Below are 19,697 nucleotides of genomic sequence, written 5' to 3'. Positions count from 1 at the left end.
AGTGTTTACTTTTATAAATCTACTTCTGTAATACTTTACAGTTCGAAATGTTGTAACTGGAAATGAATTTGGCTCAAAAACACGAGTTTTGAAATTATGCGTTAATTTTGCGGCGCAGTGTAATAATAATCGCGCATAATTTTCGATAAAGCAAACATGTGTTAAAATTACATTTTTCAACTTGAGGTAATTTTATTATTTACTAATTGAACCCTCACCGTGTAAAATATCTGCATTTTAAATTTAATAAAAATCCGTTGGCAAATTACAGAGATATTAGGCTCGAAAGTCTTAGCTGAGACATCCTGTATATAATTTTGTTGCTATGAAAAGTTTCAGGAGCATTTTCCTGCCGAAGCAAACGACCATTCACTGGCCAAATTGTAAGGAAAACTGTTGAATTATGTTTCTTAATAGACTACGTTGACTCATTTTTATATGATCCGTAGAACGGATTTTCAGTAATCATTTTTTTTTTACTGAAAAAATTGGACTGATGACTTTTTTTTTAAATCAAAGAAGTATCGACAAAATTTCGTAGAAAGAACAAGTAAAAATTTAAATCTCTCTTGGGAATGACGTAAGAGAAAAATAAAAGCTGAAAGTAAAAATTTAACTAAATGTGGGTAAAATAGTGATGTGAATGAAAATTGTATCTCAAGGATATTGGATATACCTACTTTATACGGCAGTTACAGACTGATACTCTATAATAACCCGCTTCGTGCAACGACCTCTATAAATAGCGGCCTACACTACCGCATTTGACGTATTGTGTCTGATAACAACCTTCACACCGCAATAAATTATTATTCTATAGACGGCGATAAAGTTATTGTAGTGCAGCAAAACAGTTAATGGATTTGCATACACCTGTTTATCTCCAATTGTTCACAATTACATACGTATCTAAACAAAGCTCATGACGGACAATTAATTTTGATTTAATTACGCTAATATACCTAGGCCGACTCCCAGCTGGCCGTGCTCGAATTTTTCCGCCTAATAAAAATTCCTCGTCCATTCCGCAGATCCCTCCACGCATTGGAATTTTTCCCATAACTGTCCGTGTTCCGAAAAGACACACACGAACTTGCAACAAATTACTTGGGGATTGCTCCGGTAAATTTAGAATGTTTTTGTTACATTCTGTGTCGGTATACTTAAGGGAAAGTTCCTGGGCGCACTGTTTATCTTGGAATGTTTGCAGGAAAGTTGCATTCGGGGCTCCGGCAGCTCCTGCTGCGTTGACTGACGTTTAGCTGCTTCAAAATAAGCAGCAACTTGAATTATGTCAACTTTCTTCGCTAGTAATAACACAACGATAATTAGAACACTACAAAATAATAATGAAGCAATGAAAATCGTTACTGTAGAAAACAGAAAACGTTCGTTGCATCTTTTTATGTAGTTATTTTATTGTCCAAGCAATATTTAAATTTTTTGATGCGGTTTGGAAATATTGTTTGATTTACTTTTTAAGAAATAGTAGTTTGTTTAACGAGTTCGTGTGTAAATTGGGCTTCTTTTGGCACTCGTGTGCCTCGCGCACTCGTTTCACTCGCGTTTTAAACTGGCCCACTTATGTGACATTTATCAAAATCCGTTCACACAGGAAAAAATTCTCAAATTCTGACAGTGTCGAACAAAAAATAAATATTAGGAAGCTCCAAAAAGAAATCAGATTTTATTTTAACCAAATAATAATTTGAATTTATTAATTTAAATTATAAAAAATGTTACTAGATAGGTAGGTAACCAAACATACAGTCAGACGAATGACCTTGAACGCAGACCTGAGCCTCCCTAAGAACATACATGGGACTTTTATTCTTTGTTCCGGTTCGTTTTTAAATGAAGTGTCTCAATAACTGCGAACTTAGTGAAACTTATAACATCGACGTCACTAACTAACCAGAAAAACGATTTATTACGACTTTAAAGAGATTCAATGCGTTTCGAAGTGCTTTTGTAATCCATCACAGACTTTGATGCTGAAAGATTCGAATTGAAGATTTACAATTGAGAAAATTGGAGAGGAATTTTGACGAGAAATAAATCAGTTTTAGAGAGTGGTGGCGAAAAGCTCGTAATTTCCAGTGGATATTCAAATTTCACCGCCATCGAAGCTTTCCATTATCATTAATTGATCGAAGGCATTATAGCCGTTAGTGTCGAAACGTTCTCTCGTCGAGACTTGATCGTAAAGCTTAGTCCCTGTTAATGTAAAAAACATGAAATAGTCGTCTGTTCGTTGCGTTGCATCAAATTAACTCCACTTAAACATATCGTAAGAGAAAGTCTGGCTTTCGTGCACCGCACTCGCGTTATTCATCCTGAATATACATTTGCAGAGTTCCTGCTATGATTTAGATCGCAGTCCTGCTGAACGCACGCAAAATTCCCATACAAACCGACGTAATAAATGCTTACGATTCCGGAGCATTTTGACCTCGTCTGCTCCAATCGCAGATATAAACCAATCAATGTTCAACCGGTTTTACGCATTGTAAAATGGTGAAACGTTCTTGAATTAATTGGACGCGATGGAGGATGCTAGTGGAGATCGATGCTCCTTTAATTAAAGTGGAAGTTTGTCGGTGGGGTTTTAACACGTTGGTGGCTTTCGTTGAAACACGCTTAATTACTAATGAGATCGAATTAAAAAGTTTACCGTAAGAAGGTTTAAAGTGTAAACACTCTGCTAAAGTGGGAACTGATTTACTCCAGGGTTCCTGTCCCGCAACTCTGAGGACTCCAGTCGGGATGCTTTTGGATTAATGGTTGTAAAACAAGTACAATTAGGCGGAGCTGTAACTTTGCTTCCTAATTAGGAATATTACAATCAGGGTGGGGATTTGTTCAAGCTCAGGAGTTGGGAAATTTTGAGGCGAAATTTTTTGACGTTTTAGAGTGATTACGAGATTTTAAGACATGTTTTTATAATAAGTTAATCATGATTGAGAAGAAAGTGTTAATCAGGGCCGCAATAAATAAGATTATTTTTGTAGGATTAGACATCAGTGACGTGGTGACGTGCAAAATAATCGGCGATTTAATTTTCCGCATGCAAGGTTTTTAACTGTCAGAAAATATAATTATTTATTTAAAACGTAATATAGGAGTATGTCCATTTCTCTATCAAAAATGACGTGTTTTTGCACTTATCACAATCACCTTTTTGTCCGTTTAATCTCATTAATCTATTTATTATCTTTACAAAACTCCATACATAAGGGTAGTAAATAAAATGATTAAGTTTCAGGTTTCTTATTAAGTTCTTGAAAAAAATTACATATTATTCTCTTAAATGAAAGCTTTATAACCACCACAACTCGTCCTTGAAGTCTACAATCTCATTTGTCGCCACCATATCGACTGTTTAGTTTGAACTAATGAACAATGACAGCGTTTACTTTCATCCAATCAAAAATGTTTATCGCGATAAAAACGTCCTACTACTCTGTCATCTGTCAAAAGTGATTAAAATTGCATGCTACTTCTGTCAGATTTTCAAATTGTTTTTAATATTTGTGTTTTTAATAACTCTACTATAAATAAATAATTAACGTTAAAGTTTTTATTCTGGAATTAATCTTGCCAAAAATAACACGACCTAATTTTCTTTATCTGATAAATTTCCCAATTTTCTCTTAAACATTTTTGTTTTAGACAGTTCTACTCGTTGATATTTAGGCATTTTCATTCAAACGTCAAACCCTCGATCTAAAGCTCTCGGGTCTAACCAGAATAAAAATGCCTAAATTCAACTCGTAAAAATTGTCAAAGCAAAAAGTTTTCGTAAAATTGAAAAATGTATCCGATAAAAAAATTAGGTCTTGTTATTTTACCTTCGATAAATATTACCAATTCATTTTTGAGTTTTCTGCAAATAAATTTAAAAATGAATAACAAAAATACCATCGAAAGAAATATTTGCTTTAAACTTTTCGTTTGACTGTAATAAGAATGGCAAAGAGCGAGCGAATCTTTATTGAAAATGTGTGAAACTGTTTCCTTTTAATTGGTAACTTACAAGGAAAGCAAAGGTCAAAGGATCTATCAGATGTTTACATAGGATACTTGATTAAGCATCTCATTTCTGTAGCTGTTGAATAGCGATTTTGTGAGCGATGTAGTTTTTTTACTATAGCAGCCATTACGTTTATGCAATTACGCTTTAATTTAAACGGTTTACTAAGTAAATCAGATAACAATAACACTGAGTGGATTTAACCATAAAACGATGGTTTTAAAATGTATACATTTTCTTCCAAACAAACAAACAAAAGGGAAGAAGTCTCAATAAAATTTACAGTGGATGAAGGTTTTAGTATTACATATCTCATTTTTAGAGAAAGTAAACCTGGGGAGAGAATTTTTCCCCCTATTTTTTCCTCGGTGCTTTGTAGCTAGAGGGCTCATGAAAAATAACGAATTTCTCTCTTAAGGTGTATAATATACGTACTACGAGTATAAATTGTTGTACATATTTTGTATTTTTGTTGTGTTTGCATTTGTAAGATTTGTACCTACACAATCATAATGATTTTGTCGGAAATGTTTAGGTGATGACAAAAATGGACTCATTTTCAGTTTCAGTGGTCTGTAATTACATATGCAAAATTACTCTCCAGATAATGATCGTAAACATTAATTAGTTAAGATTAATCGTAAGAAAGCAAAGAACTCAAAATTTGTAAAATCTGGTTTAGAGTTTTAATCTGATATCTTAAAACAAAAGAATCATTTTGTTGATACATTCATCAAGTACTTGTTAGGCACAGAAGAACCTTGAATGTAATTATTCAACAATGGTATTATAAAATTTGTTTAACAAATCATGGAATTAAATTACAGTAACGAATATTTATCAATAAAAAATTTTAAACCTACTTTGGGTTTCTTAATTAATCGGACTTTGTCGTGTGATTTGCTTTTTAATTCTAAACAAATTTATTTCTTAATTTACTGCTTAGTATCATGCTATTGTCCAAAACAAATTAAAAAGCACCACATTGTGGGCGCGTACAATATGAACACTACATGTAAAGCAAACCACAAGCGTAACGATTTGTCGTAGAACATGTTGTTTACGATATTGTCGAAACGTTTGTAGGATTTTGTGTGGAATTGACAAACAAATTAAGTCAGTTACGTTATGTAACAAATAAAAATGTTATCAAGAGTGCTTTGTAACAAATTTTGTTTATCTCCTGTGCGTTGTTGTTTATAAAACTTTACAGTGGTGGTCAATTTTAACCTCCACCTGATGAAACTGTCTTTGTATTTTATTTTCTGCTCGATTTTTATTTAAAACATTTTTTTGTTCGAAACCTCCCTAGAAAGTAAGTCTGTAGTGAGTATGTGAACGTTTCTCATTGGTTCACTTCACTTTCGCTCATCGATTTTCGCTCACTGTCTTTCACTCACTGGTTTTTATTGACTCGTAAATTTTTTCAATTCTTTCTGATAAAGTCCTTTTAATTTTTTAGGCAACATTTGCTACCTCGCGGCATTGCCTCTTCCAGGACATCATCAGGAACATCATCATCCATTTCCACAATTTCCACAACGTGCACACAACCACTTTATTGACGTTACAGAACCTTGTTTATTTTGTATTTTTTTTCACAACAACAGATCCGTCCAAAAACGTGATTTATTTTTATTTAAATTTTTGGATACAAAGTTACGGACTCACTTTCTGAGAAGGTATCGAACAAAATCAAATACAACACTCGAGAGCAAGGCTGCTTTCGTTCACTTGAATTGCATCGTCACGCAATTCGCGTGAACGAAAGCTTTGCCTTCCTCGCTCTGATAACCAACTGATATCCAATATTCGAACTAAAGAAAAGGCATTTTTATGACAGACATTTATTTAAGCGATCATTCAGCTAAATATAACATATTTTGCTCAACATACGTTCGTACACTTGATTAGTTTTTTATTGAGGTACTCTATATGAGTTTATGCAATGGATCACCACATCTGTCGTTTACAAAAAGTTTCATTTCGTGTGAACAGTTTGTCGAGATTGAAGTTAAAAGCAGACGCATTTGATCGCATCACATCCCAGGAAAAGAATGAAATTTAGAAAGAAAACTGTCGCCCTTGAACCTATCGGAAAGGAAATCTCTTCACATTTTGCCTATTTTTCTTGGTTGATAATGATGTTAGCTTCTGTTACGCAACTGGAACGTGTAGGTGTGAGACAATATTTGCAGTTTCTCTAGTATTTGCTGTTGATTTTTAACTCAACTGTGGCTGTCTGCCAGTGGCGGCTCGTGGGTTTTATTGTTGAGGAGGCAAACTTGAACAAACATAGTAATAATAAATACACCATAATAATAATTTTTTTAAATATACTATACCGGGTGCCCCAAAATGCTTACCAGTACGTTGTTAAGTAAAAATATCAGGTAAAAATATTCAATCTTCTTTTTTGTAGAAGATATGAACCTACTGTCGCGAGCAATAAATTTTGGTCGTCAATGTCATTTCAAAATTTGGTTAGATTATCACAAATTTAAAAAATTTCCCTGCCTGATTATGCTCACCTCAACAAAGTGTCAAAAAAATGAGAACAAAATGACAATTAATGTCATACAACATGATGATAGGTTATGACATTTACGACTGTTTTACAATTGAGCATTTTCAATTGCGTCAAAGAATGACCTTGGCGACCGAAATTTATTGCTCGCGACTGTATATAATATTTGTTGTATTTTGATTTTTGGTGTCGTTCGATACAAAGGACAATATTTTTAAGTTCATTAAATCTTAAACGCGAGTAAACCGTGTTTTCTGTTTCAACAGCAAATAGCATGCAAGGCCAACAAAACAACAAATTTTTGTTCACACTTCCGACTAGTCGTGTGCATTTCTGATACCACGTAACCACGTAGTGTTAAATTACCGTTTCTGCTTTCCACTTAAGCATATAATGCCGGTTAAATTTGATTGTGGCTGCTCTTGACTTTTTACAATTTGTCGTAAGACAATGAATTAAATGGATGATTTAATAATTAATCAATAACATCTTCGCAATTTCTTTAATGTCCATATCTTTCTTCATTTTATTAAACAATATAAAAATAAATTCTAAAACACGGACTTTTGACCAGGGACCAATAATACCACTCCAAATCCAAAACAAAAACAAACGAACACCTACAATCTACACTTGTAAACGACCACCGGTGCGTGGTCAAGAGTCAAGACTCGTCAGAGCTCGGCTACAGTTCGAGACCCAACAGCGTTCGTTCCCGCGATGGTCATATGTACATGAATCGTGACGTCTGTAAACAAGGCAAGCCTCCGGCCGAAGTCATTTCTCGGGCACAAAACGATTTATTCCGAGAGCCTCGATGCTAGTTAGGCGCATTTCCATGCATTTTCGTCCGCTTAGCGGCGAACAATGCTGCGCTAAATTAAACTCTGCCTCCGGCCGACAAAAGCAACAAATGCTAACCGCTAAAATCTTCTTGTAACGCATTTTTAAGAGAATAATTATCATTTATAAGCAAGTATATTCATAAATAATATGATTTAATATAATATTTAATTAAGTATTATATTTTTTATGTTCTTTTTATTTAATTTTATTTGGGGAGGCACTGCCTCCGTTGCCTCCTCGGAGGAGCCGCCACTGCTGTCTGCTGACGACGCATTATGCATTTAAGTGCACTGTGCAGTATTATTCAGCAGTCTAGAATTCGCTGAACCGAATTAAATAATGCATTGGCCATCTCAGAATTTAGCGTTCTAATTTCATCCCGCGGTTATGCTACCGTTTGTTAATTTAGATTAATTCTGTTTCTGGTGGGCGAAACTTGATGTGGTTCCTCCAAGGATGCTAAAATTGCTAACTGAACATACAAGATTAGGTGCGCAGTCTTACTGTGAAAAGGAAATATTTAGTGGGATTTCTGAATTATTTTAACACTTAACATCTCTTAACATCTCTCTTATATTCTAGTTTAGATATAAAAAGATGCTTTTAATGATTACATGGATTTTCTCATAATTCTGATAATTTATGAAAAGAAGAAATATATTTGCCCTGAAGTCTTCACTATAATATTATAAAAAAAGCAAGTGGATCCCTGAATACCGTTCAATAATTTTTATTTTGCAACAAAAGTAAACTTAGAATCTCTATTTTTGAGGAAAATATACATATAGGAAAAGTAAAGTTAGACGCTACAAAAAATTTCAGTTAATGAAATTGGTGAACCAAACTAAATTTGACCCAAAAATTCCATCCCTCTGACTTGCACTTTAGTTCTTACGTTTTTGTGAGTTCTATTTCTGTGAGAACGATTTTCTACAGTAAAGCCCCTAAATTGAAATTGAGCTCATCTTTAAAACAGTAGTAACAGAAAATATTACTACATTTGTTGAATTGTAGTGTAATTGCAATTTTTATTCCTGTTAATCCTTCATTGCAACCCTTTATTGATTTCCTTACACCAAATACACTTTATTACCAAAGCTGACGCGCATTTCGACAGCAAAGCTGTCATCATCAGAGTTGCGATGCAAAAGCTCTGACGATACAAAATAGAGATGATGCAAAAATTGATGATACCTAAACTCTGATGATGACAGCTCTACTGTCGAAACGCGTGTCAGCTTTAGTTGAGTAATGAAGTGTATTTGGCGTAAGGGAATCGATGAAACGTTATAGTTATGAACACCAAGTGATTCATTAAATTTCAATCCCTCATTGTGTTTATTTTAAGTAACTATGAATAAATTAGCATTTTGTAAGCCGTTTAAGGAGAGCTATTTGTAATTTTCTAAAAATTTGTCGAGAAAAGATGTATTCTACCTTTCTTTTCCTGAAATAATTACTATAACCACAGTTTTGGTTATTTTTTAAATTATTTAACAGGTCATGTAATACCCTAGGTCGAAAAAAAAAAAACAAAAATTTAAGTTGGCAATTCGTTAAGATTTCGATTATCAGATGTCAGTCTTAAAAGTTAGGTTAGTGATTGTGAGAACGCTGAAATCTTGATTTTCATAAAGGTATGATTTATGTGTGACTTGTCGGTTGTAAAAGAATTTCCTAACCTAGTGCAATGAAATAATGAGATTTAAAACATAATGTTACTCTTCGCTTCATGTTTTCAAATGACCTTAGCAAAGTCTGGACATCAGTTATATTGCAGGTACACGTAATTACTTGCATTAATTCGGGAATTGTGTCAGGTCTGTTTTTCAAATATGGAAAAACGAAATAATCAAGGCAAGTTGTTGGTAAGTGCCGTGAAAGTCCGGAAACTTCTGTTGAAATTTCTCAAAAACTCGAGGTGTCGAATAAGACCATTCGCCATTCTCAAGTCTTTCTCCATTTGTGAAGTAACACTGCACAATGAACATTTTTTGCTCTGAAATGCAAATATTGTAATAGCGTCAGTAATTAATAATGACAGTTACTATTGTAATGACATCTGTTGACATTTGAATTAAATTTTTACGTGTTGCGTATTAATCACGGCCCTCTCGGTTTTTTTTTAATTTTCGATCGCACGGTACTTACACATTATGTGCTTTTACACATAATCTTTTAAATTACTGGCACTTGCCAAAATATTTTTCTTTTTTTTGTCAGTCGACGAAAAGTTCTTGGTCCAAATTTTCTCACCATTCTTTTTATGTTACAGACTTTATCAATAGAATGTTGTAAACACCTTACAAAATAGTTTAAATCTTACTTATAACAGAGCTTTTACTTAATTATTTTTCAGTTTATTGACGTACTACTCATTATTATGTTTCTGTTCATTATAATGTATAAATGATTTGTATAATCTACTTTGTATGCTCTTCAATTTTTTAAAAGGGCAGATTTCTTGTGTATTGTTTATTTTATACATTTTTTACAAATTAACTTCACCAAGCTGCGCGTAAAATGCTGAATGAGATGTCACGTAAGTATTTGCTGTTTAGCTTTCCACACGGTGAAAGCTTCATAGTTTTACCAAGTGTCACATTTTACGACTTTTACACTTTCTCAACTAACAAAACGAGTTAAGGAAATATGGTCTAGTTCCCAAAGCTAAACACGTGAAACGCATATTTCCCGAACAAATTATATTCTGGCCGTTCAATCCTCCGGCCGAAGTCTTTTATAAGCGCTGCTCACTCTTTAACTTCGCTGTAGATAACTCCCGAAAATCGCATTTGAACCTATCTTGACACTGCGCCCCCGACGAGACGTGAACTGGATCTAAAAACAATTTCTGTTGGAGACTGATGTACGATTACGTCTTTTTTATGTGCAAAGATGCTTTAATTTACGTCCGTGGAAAAGTCCATTAGTGTACATTTTTGCGCATAACAAATGGGCATGTTTGTGCTTTGCGCTTCGCCCGTGTTCATTTAATTCCATCAAGCTTGTAATTCTAATCTCGCGCCGTGGTCTCGTCCTTTTTTAGTCTTCTCTGGGATGATTAGATGCGGTTGCAGGTGTGCTAATGGCATTAAAATCACATCTGATAAAACATTTTCCGGGGAAGGTTCCGCCGTCGCATCCCATCACATCTGTAATTGATTGATGACGATTATTGGATAGAGTTTCGCTCAGTTACCTGTCATTAGGTGTAATTAACGGCGAAAGCGTTTATTGACGGTTGCCTGGATGTGAATGTGTCTTGACTGTTTCTGTTGCTGACGTCGCTGCTTGTATATTTAGAGGAGGATGTGTCGTGTTGCTTGGAAGACCTCCGTTGCCGCTTGGTACTTGCCCAATCTCTTTGGTCGCGTAATTAAATTCTAATTCCAATATTTATCCTCAATTAGGTCCGATATGCTGATTAAGTCATCAGACAATCGGTAAACAAATAAATCATCTGCAGAAAACGCTTCAAATATGCTGACCTTGTAACGGTGTTTTGTTTGGTGTTTTATATTCAATACCTACAGTGTAATAGTTATTGATGCAACATGTGTATAAAACACAACACTTTTTAGAAGTGGGAAGTTCACTCACACGAGCGCAACGAGTGTTGCAATCCCACGCAAAGTAAATTTCGTTTGAGTACATTATCTCATAATCATAAACTTAGATAAATTTTACAAATATTTAATTATGGAGAAGCTCATAATCTCTTCTTCTTTACTTTAGGGCTAAACTTAGGAATAATTTTATTAATTTTGATTGTTTTCCAAGTAAATCAAGAGCAAATTTTAAAGCAAGTTAAATTTATGAATTTGTGTGATATTCCACCATCAGAGATGGGATCTACTTTAACAGTAGTGATTTGTAGAAGTAAATCTCCTTTTGTGATTTGATTTGGTATTTTTACTTGGCAAGAGTCCCAATTCGCTATTTGACGTTCCTTATCAAATATGTCCTTTATTAGGAAATGTCGTCAAGCAGAAACCACACGTTCGAGATAGAGGCAGGTCTGATTAAATGAACGGAAACATGGCAGATCTCAGTGAACACAAATCAATTTATTTGGTTTTGTCGACAACGATTCCCCACTTGTTCCTTAATTCCTATTTGTTATGTTTTTTATCCAATCCAGATGGGGGTATATCCTTGTAAATCCCGAAGGCTCTGTGCTTTCGCAGCCGTTCCCGCTTACGAAAGTTGCGACGCCGACCTGCATCATCTGGCCGAAGCGCACGTCTTGGACCAGGGGACCTCCAGTGTCTCCCTGTTACATTACACAAATTGGCCTAGATTAAATCGCACGATTTGGGTATGCACTTACGATGCAGGTGCCTTCGTTGTAGTTTCCTTCGGCACAAATCATCTCATCGGTAATTTGGTTGCCGTAGAATATTCTACATTCGGGGTTGGACAATGTGGCCAGCTCCACGTAGTGGAGGTCGTTCTCAGGGCCAGGCGCATCTATTTATCACATACAAAAATTTTTGATAGCCTTCACCACGATTCAAAACGATATCTTATTATCATTAAAGCTAAATCTAGAGTTGTTATCATTTTTAAGACAAAAAAATATTATTATTGTTATTATGAATTCACTTTATTAGATAAAATGAAAACAGAAATGCATTAACGATTAACGTTCTGTTTCTTTTACTATGTTTATTTGAAACCTGAGGGAGAGCATTAAAGAGCCACTTCCAAAAGGATAACAATAAAGAAATTATGATAGTTGTCAGTTTTAAACGATTAATTGATAACAATATTTAGTTTATTTTATTGCATAAGTTAAAATAAACATGTTTCATTATTTTCATTTTTTTATCTGTTTCAGTCAAATTTTAATTGATGAATAAATATTTTATTTGTTTGTATTATTGATTGACATAAATCAAGGACTACACTTCCTTTAGAAGCTAAACGGTGGATTTAATACTCTTGAATTACCGTCTTCCGATGCACCAATAGTAAAGAACCATTACAGATTCACAAGAGACTTAATTGTTAAATATACCAGAACAACTATTGAATTTGACAATTATTGTTACAATTAAATTATTCTTGGCAATTACTCCTATAAATTAAGAATTCATTTCAAATTATTCCCGGCGCATCCACCATTTTTTCCATTTTTTTTAAAAAGTGGAAACATCCACAAGAAGCAGTAAATAAAACAAGAAATATTCTTTATATGGCCGTGAATATCGTTTTGAAAATTTCTCTGGAATTGGTCATGCTGCCTTCAATTTTTGAGTGACTTTTCTGTTATTAAATACCAAATAGGTACGTTTTAAAAAACATTTTAGTAGATATACAAGGTCATTATAAATTATTGTCCCATCGCAGTAGTCGTTGTTAGTTGAATGTGCTCCAAGCCTCATAACATGAGTGAGACTAGTATCGCCGATAGGTGGCGCTACCGGCAGTAGTGGAAATCTGTCTACTAGTTTGTCTAACGTTGTGAGGGTGGCTGCACATCCAAAATTCGTGTGGGTTTTCAACGCCAACTGCGATGGGACAATCATTTATTATGTATTATGTCTAATAAATGTTCCAACTTGAATATATTTTTAAATATGAAAGGGAAAACAGTCTTTTCGAAAAAATATTGTTCTTTAAAATTTTTCTTTGGGACTAGACTAAAGGATGAATTTGTCAAATAATCTTTATTTATGGCAAGTACTTATGATTTATGAATCAACAAACCACTTATTCACTCTGTGACGAAGCCGCCAAATTTTTTCAGATAACATTTTTTTTTATTTATATCAATGATCAATAAATATCAATAAATGATAAATAGTCTTATTCCACCTAAATAACATATAAATTATGTGTTGACGTGCTTGTTGATTACGAAGATAACATCTTTGCAATTCAAATTTTGCTTCATTTAATTAAAGTAGAAATTTTTTTGAAAGTGACTCATTCATGATATCAGATGAGTATCGTTATTTTTTATGTCAAGGAAAATACCATTTCGGGTTTGTGCCATTATTTAAAGAAAAAAATATTTTCTTACCATCGCCAAGCTGCCCCCAGCCAAGAACTACTGCATTTTCTCCAGCTTCAAGTTCTTGGGTCGGAAGATAACTAACGTACCAGCGATATCCTGTATTATATGCAGATATTAGAGACATGACTTGCACTAGTACCCACACTAGCAGCTAATTATTGCTTGGCTGACTCGCAATAGTATTAGTACAACTTAGTTCGTGGACATTCCAACTTACCAACAATCAATATTAAGTCCATTCGAAGTACGACAAATCCAAGATTGTGTTCCAAAGTGTCAGCATTGTAATCCGGATGGAGGATGTAATCATTAGTTGAGGCTTCGTAACGGTAACTATCTTCTCCTTCTAAATGGTTCGAACCTACTAGAACTGTAAACAAAACTCCTCTGCAAATATTAAGTCAACAAGAGACAAAACATTTTATAAGTTGTCATACCCATCGACACAGTGACCGGCTGTTAGGACATGTTTTTGAGTTAGAAGAGATCCTCCGCAGAAAAATTTGGAATTTGCAGTCTGCACTGAAATAGCTGCGGCAAAAGGAAATTGACCGGCTCTAGCCGCGTTGCCACCAATAATACGTCCCCCTAAAAATAAACCATTTGTCAAAAAATACTTTTTACGTATTAACATTATTACCAATTTTTTCTTCCTGTTTAAAGGGTATGGCCTTCACTGAAGACACGAGCAGGATGAGGATCATGTACTGGTTCATTGTGATAAATCACCGAATCTAAGATTTTCCAGTGTAAATGCAGTTTTTATAAAAGAATGTAATCGGGAGCAGTTTGGCGAGATCGATATCTCAGTTATATCTGTCAATGGAATATGATAATAATTTATTGTAAAAGATTTGAGATTCTGAATGTAGCTCCAGTGAATGACAGTGAGATAAGATATCGCAATTTGGAAAAAAAGATAAATTGAACGATTAATAAGACTAAGAATATTTGTAGAAAAATAGAGAAGAACGAGATAATTGAATTTATATAACATGAGCAAATTCAGACGAAACGTCTCATCTCTCTACCTGTTGCTTTCAATTCTCTTCTATAATGGTCCAATTAGAGTCGACTGCAATTCGGTTAAAAATAATATGAAATTCTTTGATTTTTATTCAATTATCCGTTTCTATATTTCAAAGCTAATAAGCACTAACAGTAGAGGAACAAAATAAATCGATCGTAATACTAGTGCAGCTGCAGTTTGCACAGTTCACAATAATCTTGTTATCCTGAACCGAGTCCTGAACTTATTCGCCATTTTAGATAGTAAGTGCAGAACAACATACCGAAATCAAATTAGAACTCAAACAAGTTGGATCACTGCAATCTGAAACGCTTATACCAAATTATTAAATATGTTTTTACTTGTACTTTCTTAAATTATTTTTAATTGGCGCACCATCGTATTAGGAAATTGTTAAATACTTACTTTTACCTTCAGGCGCTTTAAAACCGCGCCTTTGTGTATCTCCATAGAAACGGTTAAAGTGGCATTTTTTTTGTGAGCGAAGTAGAAATACTTCAAGTCCTAGGAGTAGTGTCCACAGGCGGCTCGACCAAGTCAAATGTAAGGTCGTTTGAAGAATTTGTCACGATTTATTTATCAATTACAATGATCAATTAGACGAAATATTTAGTAATTAAGTTACCTCTATAAAGAAAAACACCTTTAAAAAAGCCAAATAACGAAATTATTACCCAATATTTAACTGGTGTAAGACGAGTCACCCCTTGTGGGCGTATCCATGGCATGGATGTCGATATCAGATGTCAAAATCAAAAATAGCGCAAGATGACCGTTCTGTGTTAAGAAGAAACAGTTCTAAGTTGTAATTGTTTACTATTCATGTTTTGAAAATTTCGGTTATACAGGGTCCAGAACTCGCGGATCAAACTTACAGTGCGTTTTCCTTGGTGATAACTGAAAGCAACAGCGTTTAAAAAAAAGGGCAGGGTATAATAGATTTTTTGTAATGAATAATTAAAGTTGACCAATCACAAGGACGCTGTTAATTTGAATTTCACGTAAATTTAACCAAAGGTTTGAATTGCCTAGCAACATAATTCTAGTGAGAATGGTATGGAATTTCAAGTAAATGTTTGGGCAACTGTAAAGATTTTGACAACGTCAAAAGTCGTTTTCAACGACATCCGTGCTGTCAGTGTCATTTTTAATATGTTGGTGCAGATTGTACACACAAATTCATAACCAGTATTCAGAATATAAGAACATCCTAGTTAAAAAAATGTCAAACAAGAAATTGAGGTTATGGTAAAAGATAATTTATATTTCGTGAAACATCAACAACAAACGGTAAAACTCAATCTTCAACATGGTGTAAAACATGGTTAAACGAAGTCATCCTCAGAATCCGAATCAGACTACATTTTTTGTCGGAAATGATAAATAATAATTTGAATTTGTCAATTTGCCGCGTCAAGATAAATTTACCAAATTAGAAAAGTCAAAATTACTAAACTGAAACAGCAAGTGATGCCAACATACTGTCATACCAACAGCACGGATGTCACTGAAAACGACTATAATTTGATTCGAAATTGTCAAACTTCGTATTGAAATCATGTATACAGCTGCAGAGTATGCCGAAATGCTCATAATTTATGGAGAGTGCCGGCGCTATGCAAGTGAGGATGCAAGGGAATATGCAATACGTTTTCCAGGACGTTTGCCACATCCGAATTATAACGTATTTCTACGGTTGGTGTACTGTGCTCGAGACACTGGGTCCTTGGTGCCTACCTGACAAGAAATTGGTGGTCCCCCGCGAGTAGAACGCCAGAGGCTGAAGATGCTGTTCTTCAGTCCTTTGATGACGACGGTAGAAGAAGTATATTTGAAGAACTATATTTACCGCGAACCTATCAATATTTTAGAAGAACTAAATGACTAAATTCACGAAACACTGGCTACTGTTATTCCTAATATGCTTAGACTGGCAAGGGAAAATTTAATAAAACGAGCTCACCTATTCCTTCAGATTATTTCATTTCTTATTTCATTTGTTGCATTCTACATCGTTTAGTTATAAAATTTGATCTAAAATTTTTACTAATAATGATGCTAAAATAAATAGGTTAGTTCAATCCAGTTTTGTCTTCTTTCTTTCAGAACTGCCACTATGCTTGATCTGTTGTTCAAAACCTGCGTGTAACTCCAGCTTTTTTTGCAATGTCAAGAATGTTCCTAAAAGTCTTTTCTTTCATTTCGACGATGACGAGTCCCGCTCGTGTAGCTGCGCTAATACGTTGCAGATGCAGAGTGTATGCACAGGAGTCAGGATACATTTCTTGTGATTCCGATTCACTTCACAGGCCCTGTATATTTCACTTTTTACTAAGATTTTTAAGGTAGTAATATGTATTACTCACTTGACGGTACGTCGCCATTTTACCTTCCATCAACAAAGGTTCAATTTATCATATCCCTCTCGTCAATTTTCCATACCCCTCAAGGTTACAATTGCTCTGGAAATTTTCACTCATAACAAACCATATTTCATTGATTGTCGGAAGAAGAAACTTCTTGCGTTCCCTGATTTAGATTCTATAAATTTTTTCACCTGCCTTTGGCGAAATTATCCCATTTTTGGTTATTTCAAAAGTAGCTGTCACTTTTGACGTCTGTTTCGACAAGTTGACCAGATAAATATTGAAAATAATTTTATTATTCATCGAATTATACGTTGCTTGGCAATTGAGGGAAAGTACTCAATTTTCTCATAAAGGGAAAATTAGATCGAGCTCTATTGGTGAATTAGATTAATTCATAACTAAAAAGCTGTTGCACCCTGAATATTTTTCTAAGCGTTTTTTACCTTCATTGCCATCAAGAAATATACAGTTTCAATTTGATCCGCGAGTTCTGGGACACTCTGTATTTAGCGAATATCTGAAGTATGTCCGATGCCATTGAAAACGAAATGCATTGGGCATTGTACGGTTCCAGAATTGACACACATCGCGGCAAACTATATGCAGGATTTAATGCCACCAAAGTCCCGAAAAGTGTAACTATGATTTCTACGTAATGCTCCTAATGAAAAGTATTTGACTACAAAAGTTCCCTAGAGGAAGAATTATAAATTATTATTGTAGATTATATTAAGGTTATATTCGCCCAGTTGCCGACCTCGACTTCGTCTCCGTCTTCAATCTCTGGCACAAAAAGACTCACTTCTACTCTTAATGATATAACCTACTATTAACTAGCAACTGGGAATACTTTTTCCCAAATAATTTGATTGAGATTGAAAGGGGGATGTGAATTGTTTGAATGTTTTTTATACTTCCTTAATGTGCAGTTTGGCTCATTGGTTAATACATAAAGTAATACAAAACGAAAACCGTTTCATACATTTATAAACAGCGCAGCCGAAAGCATCGATCGAGTGGGTGGTGATGGAGAATAAAAAATTCATCACCGAATTTCTGAGATGAAACCGTTTGTCGCTCGGTAAATAATTCAGGACAGAACGACGCAATCGTTGGACCATTTATTGTTTTATTTAGTGAGAAGAAGTCAAAAAAACAACGAAAAATAGAAAGGAACTCGTCATCATTCCAAACTTTTATTTTAAGTGCGTTTATATTTTATTCAAGTAAAGACAATAAAAACACAAATGGGAACGTTTAGTGGCTACAAGAATAAGACCGAGTCGGTTTATTCTTCTGTTTTATTACAAAAATTATTGAATATTATGATTATTGTTAGAAACGAAAAAAAAAAGATATAAAAGTTAATTGTTGAGTTGGATTTTTAAAAAATTGATACAAGGAGTATAACGATTAAGTTCAAGCAAGGATAGGTTTTTTCGTAGTAAATTTCGTTTAAAAATGGACCAAACTCAATTACGAAGTTTGCTTCAGGGATAATGGGGTTGTTACTCAGAGAGAAAGAATTCATTTTCAATCTGCACTGAACATTCGACAAATTTTATTAACTGTCTGGTAGTTAAAGGAAGCGTAAAATGGAAATAGGCGAAGAACAAAAATTATACCAATATAGCATTCTAGGGCGAGGAAAACAAAACCGTTTCGATTCATTATTTCAGTAGAAATATTGTGATTGTCCTCCACGCCAAATGTTTTAATCGCTTACATAAAAAGGTTTATAATTACAATTCCAGCATCCGTGGAATATTTTAAATTTTTTCTGGAGTTAATTCAGGAGATTTAAAGATAACTCCAGATAAATAATTATCTGCCCACATTCAAAAAAGTATTAAATAAAGTATTCTGCTTTATTTAGGTTTTAACTAATCTTTGTAAAAAACAAATACTTACTTCTAATAGATAAGTATCTACTCGTTGTAGGTATTAGCTTTCTTCTTGCAATTCTTCCAATTTTAGTCGATTTCTACACAAATTTAATTAAAATATTTCCCCAAATTAATTCTAAAGTGTAGAAGGATTGCATGCGAGGCAGCGTAACGAAGGAACAAATAATGTAATCTAGTCTAATTTAAAGTTGCTCTTCTTAAAACTAGTTCTTTGTTAATTGAAGTAAAATTATAGATCATCCATTATCAAAAACTTTCAAGTTTTCCAACTCCGCAGCCAGTCCGGCAAGAGTTTGAGGTCAGCTCTGAGAAACATAATCCAACTTTGACTCTTTCTTTGATGAACGATGGACGTGTCGTTGTAATCAATCATTCTCCACATCAAATCTGAAGATTTAGTTTGTCACTTATAGCAAGTTATAAAAATTAATTTTTCGTAAAGTAAAATATCTGTCTCAAACTTCAATATACATAGGTTGGGAATAATTTTTAAAAGTATGCTACTTAAAGAGAATCACACGTGGTACTTGTCAAAGCTGAATTAAGTTTGTAATTGTTAGTTCCACAAACATTCTCTTATGAATAATGTAGGCTGCTTGATTTGAACAAAAGCTTTTTAAAAACTACTGCCAAAAATGGACATTAATAAAGGGTGTTCATTTAATATTCTGGTAGCATCACCTATGGAAATATTTTGTTTTGAAAAACGGATGTCAAAATCCGGATGTTAAAATTCGACATAACCTTACTAAAAAATAACAGCATGACACGAATTATGATAAAAAAGTAACACAATTACAATTCACGCACAAATTAATCAATTTATTAAATGAGGTGCTGGAAATGTCTACCTTCTTCTTTTCGTAACAATTTGTGGCACGTTCCAGCTTTCCTGCATAAAGTTCAGCCTGTTGCGTTGCGATAACTGACGCACTGAAGTGTGGGGAGCATTTTGCATTA

The 19,697-nt window shown here is 34.1% G+C and overlaps 3 protein-coding genes across 7 annotated transcripts in view; 1 reads left to right on the top strand and 2 right to left on the bottom strand.

Annotated features, from left to right (window-relative positions):
• Window positions 1-19,697, top strand: part of LOC138130067 (adenylate cyclase type 6) — a 366,957-nt gene that overhangs the window by 120,136 nt on the left and 227,124 nt on the right. The window lies entirely within an intron of this gene.
• Window positions 9,130-19,697, bottom strand: part of LOC138130068 (ATP-binding cassette sub-family C member 4-like) — a 105,221-nt gene continuing 94,653 nt past the window's right edge. The window contains exon 8 of the transcript XR_011159489.1: window positions 9,130-9,153. The gene's annotated coding sequence lies outside the window, so the exon portion shown is untranslated. The remainder of the gene's footprint in view (window positions 9,154-19,697) is intronic.
• On the bottom strand, window positions 11,456-14,247 carry LOC138130069 (brachyurin-like). Its single transcript, XM_069046428.1, has 6 exons — window positions 14,072-14,247; window positions 13,869-14,019; window positions 13,649-13,818; window positions 13,438-13,527; window positions 11,740-11,879; window positions 11,456-11,682 (listed from the first exon to the last, which is right to left on the bottom strand). The coding sequence occupies exons 1-6, from the start codon at window positions 14,145-14,147 to the stop codon at window positions 11,515-11,517; spliced, it is 795 nt and encodes a 264-aa protein (XP_068902529.1). The 5' UTR covers window positions 14,148-14,247; the 3' UTR covers window positions 11,456-11,514.

This window comes from Tenebrio molitor, chromosome 5, assembly GCF_963966145.1.
Source record: "Tenebrio molitor chromosome 5, icTenMoli1.1, whole genome shotgun sequence".
NCBI lineage: Eukaryota > Metazoa > Arthropoda > Insecta > Coleoptera > Tenebrionidae > Tenebrio > Tenebrio molitor.
The sequence above is the reverse complement of the archived record's forward strand: the minus strand, read 5'-3'. Positions and strand labels throughout refer to the sequence as shown.